The sequence below is a fragment of the Telmatherina bonti genome, assembly GCF_933228915.1.
Source record: "Telmatherina bonti genome assembly, chromosome: 22".
NCBI lineage: Eukaryota > Metazoa > Chordata > Actinopteri > Atheriniformes > Telmatherinidae > Telmatherina > Telmatherina bonti.
This window is the reverse complement of record NC_136631.1, coordinates 20,100,714-20,108,673: the sequence shown is the minus strand read 5'-3', so window position 1 is coordinate 20,108,673 and position 7,960 is coordinate 20,100,714. Positions and strand designations below refer to the sequence as shown.

At 37.9% G+C, this 7,960-nt stretch overlaps 1 protein-coding gene across 1 annotated transcript in view; it reads right to left on the bottom strand.

Annotated features, from left to right (window-relative positions):
* The window catches only part of kcnk10b (potassium channel, subfamily K, member 10b), a gene marked incomplete at both ends in the record, with an annotated part of 15,430 nt that extends 9,551 nt beyond the window's left edge, over nucleotides 1-5,879 (bottom strand). Inside the window, 2 exon segments of the mRNA XM_079262534.1 lie at nucleotides 2,646-3,061; nucleotides 5,825-5,879. Of these exon segments, the coding sequence (XP_079118660.1) occupies nucleotides 2,646-3,061; nucleotides 5,825-5,879 (471 nt within the window).
* Between the last annotated feature and the right edge of the window lie 2,081 nt (nucleotides 5,880-7,960).

The window sequence follows — 7,960 nt, the reverse complement described above, 5'->3', positions numbered from 1 at the left end:
AGATGGGCAGTCCAACATTCAGTGGAGCAAAGCTCAAGGTGTTAGCATCAAATGAAGCTATTCTAGTGGAAAGTGGAGCAAAGCAAATGCCATGTGTGCGGTTCTTTCTTTGGGGTTGTTTCAAGCTTAAGAGAATCTGAGGGGTTCACTACAGAACTGACCTGAGTTTTTGCTTTACTTCTGTATGACTAACAGAGACAAACATAGAAAAAGTTTGATTTAGCTCACTTCACATCTTCATTTCATTAAAACTTTTTGCAGTGTTCTACTGCTTCACGCTAATTAAGTATATCTGCTTCCTGTGCTGCTTAGTTCTTGATCCTTGTTACAGACTCTGAATGTTCCTTTCCTTTTCTCTCTAAAATCTCACCGGCAGCCTGGATAGAGAAGGGCTTCACTAATCTTCGTGCAACTTTTTTCTATTTCTGCACCCCTTCACAAATCAAAGTTTCCACTCAGCCAACAGAAGAACTGGCACATCTCAAATCATTTTCCAATTCTGCTTCCTCTTGTACATGTCAGCGTGATGTAGTGACCTTACATCTCGACCCATAATTCTGGTTGCCAGAGAGCAGCGTGAATCATCACCACACCGTGTTGCTGCTGACAAAGTAAAAAAAACCAAAAAAAAAACTGTATAATGCTCAATTAAGTTTTACTGGAATTAATCAAATATACTAAAGTGGTGGCTGAAAAGAACACTTTTGTTGGTCAGCTAAAATCATGTAATCTAATCACAAACTTTTAAGGATTGTCTTGCCATGTTTTATATGCCTCGGTTAACCCTTTGAGGTCCTGGTCTACCATTTGGTAAAGGTAAATATGCAGTGACTGTGGCGTTAAAAAACGTGGGAAAAAAACCTGCCTGAGTCATCTCTACCAATTGGTTTGGGTATGTAAAATCCAAATAAGGGTTATAACACTAATGTTTTAAATTGCAACCATGTCACTGTTATTACATTGTTGTTAACTTCTTTTTTTAACATCTCAGCCATTTGCTTAAAAGCATTTATTCTGTTTATTCTTGTCCAAAACAAATTTTTTAAAAAAAAACAGATTTTTTTTTCTCTGGCCTTTTAGTTAGTGTGAGAGTTAAATGGTTAATTAAACAGAGTGATTAGCTATAAATGAAATAAATGCTTATCGGTAAGTGATTCCTTTCAGAGGTCACCTGAAGTCTTTCTCATCCTGAAGACAAAAGTACAACAAAAACCACACAAACCTTGACACTGAGTAACTCTTAACTGTAACAGTATTGCTGTTGAAGAAGTTTTCTTAAAGATGCAGTTACACTCAGAAAATCCATTCTATACTAAAACATTTATTAAAAAGAGTTCTGTACAATCAAAGCGAACGTTTTTAAAACAAATCACTCTGTTATATAGATAAAAAAAATGTGATGTTGTTTACACTCTTCTTGAACTGAACAGCAACAGAATAAATACAGATCTGCAACCTTAAATCTGAACGGTCTTCTGTGTAACTACAGTTTAAAGGTCACTGTAACTCACCATGTTTTCTGTTAGGACGTATGTCCCCAGTAGATGACTCTTATTTGCCCTTTTCGCTGTGACCATGTTCATGTAATGTTATGTAACGTTAAACTGTATGCACAATATATTTCTGAACAGATGTGAAGTGTCACTGAGAATTATGGGTGTCACTGCGGTGTCCCTGGGATGAGATATGGCACCTACAGCTCAAGGAGCAGCTGTCAACGAGCCAGACAGCAAACAACTGGGGCGTACCTTCTGATGGTGTTTGACTATGTTTAATCAATTCTTTTTTTCATCATCTTTACTATTAAAACTCTTAGTAAATTAACACATGCAGAGCTCTGAGAACAGTATTTTTGAGATGTGTGTTGCAGTAGAGAACAACCTGTAACCGCTGATATTTCTTCAGCCGGGGGCTTTTGATTAAGCGAGTGGATGGTTGGATGCTGCCCACTCACTTATATATTTAGGTACTTAGTGCCTCGAGTAACTATAGTAGTAGAATAACAAAAATAGTCCAGAATAGTAGGCGATGACGCATTTGTAAAGTGGACAACATAATGCAATGAATTTCTACAGGAAAAATGGTAACAACAGGTACACAAATAATTCCACAAAGGAATTTTACACTAGACGGGAGACGGTGTGTTGGGGTTGAATTAGGAATGACAGCTCTGAAAGTGGCATCTGAAAAGATTACAGTCAAGCGCCTCTTTGTGCATCCAACACACTAAAACTACTACATCTCCAGCACTTATACAACAACTATGAACATAGTCAGCTGTGTATGTGTTCAGTTACTTTCTTGTTACTTTCTTACTCAGTGAATGGAGCTAGAGGCGTTAGGACCACCTTCACTCATCATATAAAGATTCAGCTCAAGGCAACTATTAGTCAAATCTAAATTTATGATTTTATGAGCATTTGTGGGGAATTGCAAGAATTAAAAATGTATTTATGATGTACATATACGTCATTATATGTCACATGTCTCTGCATGTTTAGTACTTTGGACAGGACAAAAGATTAAAAGATTCAGAATATGTGCTGTTTAAAGTTATCAATGCAAATAAAACAAGCATATGCTAAGCCTAAGTAACTATAAATGTCAAAGCTCCTAAACCTCATCTCTGCCTCCCCCACACTCACCTCGATGATGAGATCCAGCTCATTGGAAGAGACACACTGGTGTTTTTCCAGAAAAGAAGCCTTCTTTGAAGTGATGTTGATCTTCTGGTTGATCTCAAATGTTTGTTCCAGAGCCTGGAATGCCAGTGCTCCACCAACCAGGTAGAGAACAACCACGATGAATACAGCCAGCACCGTCTTCCACTTCATCACCGAGTGGAGCGCCGCAGTAGGCCCATCACTGCTGGTGTCTAGACTAGCCACCATGCTGGCAGAACGGGAGGAGATGGACAGGCGTGGAAGCGGACAGTGGCTATTGGTCTTTGGGTCATACCCCATGGGGTTTTGCATGGTGGCCACACTTGCCTGGACCAGGCTTGACTTCGCCATCCCCGGCTGCACCTTTTTAGGGGGTGTCAAGTTGGTTTGGACTGCCACTGGGAAAGAGAAACGGAAGTAAGAAAGAGATGTTCAGATTTAGTTAGAAAGTAACAGGAAAACACTAATTCTTCCTCTTGTTGCTCTGTTTGAAATGGTTAAGAATGAACTTTGGATCTTTAGACAAAATAGAAGACACTATTTTCTCTTGTATTTTGATTCATTCTTTTAAAATTAAATATTGTCACTTGGTGGTTTCATTTATTGATATGTCATCAAATCCCTAGGGCATCTGTTATGATCTGGGATAACTAATCTGATACTTAACAGCAAAATAACAATAAAGCAGTATAATTACGCGGTTAAAGCCAAAGTAACCTCAACTCTTCCTCTGGATTACATTTCACATCTAATTATAACACAGTGACAAAAACACATAAGCTCATTGCTGTTTACGAAAACCTATTACCGCTTATATGGCGCTTTAAACTGCTTTGTCATGCTCACACTGGGTTAATAAAGGGCTTTTTGCAGATCTGAACTGCAAAGCTATCAAAGAAAACGTCTGTTACCCAGGCTACAGCTCTCTCCAATGAGACTCAATGTCACGTCAACATCTTACCATCCTGAAAAATTTGTCTTTTTTTATTTTTTCAGATGGCTCTTGTTAAACTCAGTTCATATTCCTGCAACTCCTACGATGGCTGTATGAAACTGAAATCCCATTAATGGTAACATCTGGAAAATCTGAAATAGCAGCATTTGTTTAATGACTGTCTGAAGATAACACAGACTTAAATTGAGACACCATAAACAAAAGCTTAGAAAATATTTAAGACACACCTGAAACCCTTTTAGTGTTGTCAGATAGATTTGATAATTAAATTATTCTTCCTGCAGAGAAGCAAAATCCAATTTTCTTAATATGCTAGGTGATGGATAAGTGCCTCATACGATATTTGCACACTGGATTGTTTTATAAATGCATGTGTATGCGGCCAGGTGCAACATGAAGCAAGCAACACCAAAGGGGCATCCGCATTTAGATTCCCTTAATGTATCTATTGTATAAGCTTTTCAGGGCTGTGAACTTCACCGCTAACACCCCCATTCCTCTCAAATAGAAAGCATGGAGTGCCTCTGAGCTATGGGCGGAGCCTGTTGTCTATAATGATACAACCCTTGAAGGTAGGAATGAAAAATGGATTTAGCTAAGGGAGACATTGTTTTGTTAAATGGATTTGTATGACACATACACACACATCACCTCAATAAATCTAGGAAGTGTCTGCTTATGCAGTAGCTATGAATCTTTTCAGAAAATCAGACTCACTGAGTGGATCAATACTACCAAAGTGATGTCACATTTTGGAAAGCATCCATATTCAATTAACAGTGCAAAGTATTAAATGAGGGGGTCTGGTTATATTTAACAATATGAGATAAGTTGAAATTTAAATCTGACAGCTGAAACAGCTGGAAGAAGCATGCAGTAGGTCAGAGGCAACTTATGTCGAAAATTGTATGTAAAATATATATTCAGTCAATTTAAAGGTAAAAAACAAATTTAAAAAAAGAGTACAAATCTATTATCTATATATGAATCCATAAAGCCAAAATCAAAACTGCAGTGAACACAATATAATCTGCCTTTCAAATTTCTGAAGCAGAGGGCCATTAGTGTAAAAATAATTTTCAAACTACTGACACAGCTTCACATTGATTTTTCCAAATCAAATATGGGCTAGGTGGAAAGAAGGCTTTTATCTAATAGTGTTAGTTGCTTCCACAGCCTTCTCTCTCTGCTTCTAGTATGTCAAGCTAGCAGAGGAACTATTCACAGGAGGCTGAGGTCCATTATGGAGATGCTCCTTCAGCCAAAAACAAAACAAAAAATAATAATGGAGAGGATGCAGATGCGGCTGCTGTGTTGATCATAGCAATACTGCTGAGGCATGGGTGTGCTTGGATGCTTACGTAGTTCAGCATCCTTAACTCATATCAAGTAAACATAGACATTACCCAGGGATGGAAAAACTTCCTAAAATTAAGTCAGCAATAGTCACATTTAAGTCAGCTTGAAGCCCTGTGGGCAGGTTGCAGACATTTAACTCATCCGCTCAGCCTCCAAATCAACAAACTAATCTCACCAGTAGGGAGACCAAATGCTTTAAACAAGATGCATTTAAAACAAGAGCCATATTTCTTACAAAGTTGTAAGAAAGCTATGAAAAATCCTACTACTGTCAAAATGTAATCCATGAATGAGTTTAAGTACACACTTTAGATCATTAATATTCCATAATGCTTTATAGAGGCAAAGTGACACTAAGGGGATCTCTTGGATAAGTCTGGTTGGAAATTATAGCTGCGTGGAGTGAAATGTCTTTTAAGGAGTTATCATTCAAGGTAACAACTCTACATATTATCTTCAGAAGACTGGGTCTCAGTGAACATTTGCGTTAGCCTGGAGCTTTCAGCTCAGCATCCACCAGAGCTGCCTTGCGCAACTGAGCACCCGTAGCCTGCGATGGAGAAAAGAAATAGTCTATCACAACCGCATTAAGTATTCAGGGTCACTCTGTTTCATTTACTATATAATCTTATGACGGAATCTCTGAGTGAAGTTAAAAAAGAATTAAAAGCAATTAACAGGAAATAGTGTAAAACTGTTCGAGCCGGTGAGTAATGCTGGTATATACCTCAGGTATACAAAAATCAAATATGTTACTGACATAAAGAGTGAAAATACCATTTTAGATGACAAGAAATCGGCTTGGATTGCAAAGTTATCATTCGGTGAGAAAGCAAAATTTACTAACCTTGTTCTGGGTCCCGGTTAATTTTTTTTGTTGGGTTTTCTACTGGAAATTTCATCTCTGGTTTTGTTCTCAGTAACAACACTGTATGCTAAATGTATTCAGCGTCAACGTGTAAAATTAGACAAATCACGACACGTTCTTTTACTGCATCTCCAGTTCGTGGAAATTTCGTGCACATTGGTTTGAATAACTCAGAGGAATAAACGCATCGTAAAACCGCATTGTCTGCCTTTGGTAGAAACCCCCCCACCCCGTCCCCTTCCTTTTTTTTCTCCGTCTCGCCTGAACGCGCTGTGTCGCTGATAGACTTGAGATACACTACTTCACACGCCTTTATCTGAGCTGTGGCACCACTCGGTGGTCCAAATCGCATCCCATGTCACCCGGTCCGGTCCAGAGAGGCTGAGTGTATCCAGCCGAGCGTCTTTACGCACGCGTTACACCGGCAGCATAAACAACGGGGTGATGCTTTCTCTCCTCCCTAACCGATTCCCAGGCACGACTCCACCTGTCGTTTCTGCATCAAGCTTTGTTATCACTTTAAGATTTACAAATGTGTTGGAAATGTGTGGCTTTATAAATAGGCTACTCACTCTTATTTGTCCACAAAGCAAGATTAGTGTTATCTTCTCATTATTGGCAACCGGCACCTGAGCACATGGCGCTCTATGTCAGTGGTAGACATAACCCATTACATCATCCACATATGGGGTGAAAGCTTGAATTATAAATGAATTTCAGTTGTCACAAGGACGGGCTACCACTCTATCGAGTCAGACCCCCAAACTGTGTTCTCCAGGCCATCATATGGTAAGGCATGTCATTATAGGACAGCAGGCGCCCCCAACCGAGCTGTTGCAGAAAATATTTTCAGCACCAAACTTTGCCAGTTTTAAAGATGAAGTGTTCCTAGTTTGACTTTCCAAGTTAGGTTACAACTTTTGAAATTTACCATTTATATGGCTGCATGTCATTATCATTAAGCAAATGCACAAGTAAAAGGTGGACACAGGATATTACATTTGCAAAGTTTGTTCAAGTAAATTCAATGACTAAAAGACCTAGATGGCAATGGTAAACAAATCCAAGAGTAGGCTGTTTCATTTTCACCAAAGAAACGTGTATGAATCACGTTCTTTCAATGACCATGTTGGCGTCGAAGCATTGTTTCCTTGTTCATATTTTCAGTCATGCTAAAATAGTAAGTCACCAAAGCTAATGGAAAGTGATGTAAAGGGTTCAAAGGGTCATTAAACAATACTCAAAAAAGAACAAGAACAAGGGACCATTAAAACTATGATGGTGAAAGATTGTTCCCAAGACCAACATGTACCCATATGAGTAAAACTCAAATTTGCATCGCCCCCTCTTATTTGATTTTTACAATGCCATATTACTGTAAATGAGCCCAGTAGGTCTCATCATAAAGGCAAACAGTGGTCAATTTTTATTCCAGTGTACATGAAAAGGAAAAAAAAAAAAACTACTGTGGTGTTTTTATTTCTGATGTATCTGGCAGGAATCTAGAACTCGGAGTACGTTTTTTTAAGGTATTTATTTGTGGTACATAACAGTCTGCTATTACACAGACTGTCACATTATTATAATCTTAATAGAATAGAACTTTTGCAAATTTTATTTCTGATGAATGTATTTCTTAAGAACAGATTATGACAGATCGTCTAATGAATGTAAAAATGTTTTTAATTACACTTACATCTCAAACACCAGCAACAAATACCAGTATGTAGTATCAATTTTCATTGAATGGAAAATGAACTATCTTTTTTTTATCTTTACATCACTGCCAGTAAGTCTTATTTTAATATTAAAGTATTTTAATATATTTTGTCATCTTCTCTTCTTTCTCCATTTTGTCTGCATGATGAAGGAACATTTTAAGAAACAATGTAGCAACCTAGTCCCTGTAAACCATGTTTTTTTTTTTCCAAGGCCACAAGATAATTTACAAGCAAGACTCAGCTTTTATTTGGTGTCTTCTCTGTTAGGATCACATTTTCTAAAAATTCATTGCTACGGTAGGAAGATTTTTTTTGTTCTTAATGTGTGTACATCCAGACCTGATGTCATTGTGTTATGACCTGAACAATATGAGTAGATTTTTCTGTTTTATGT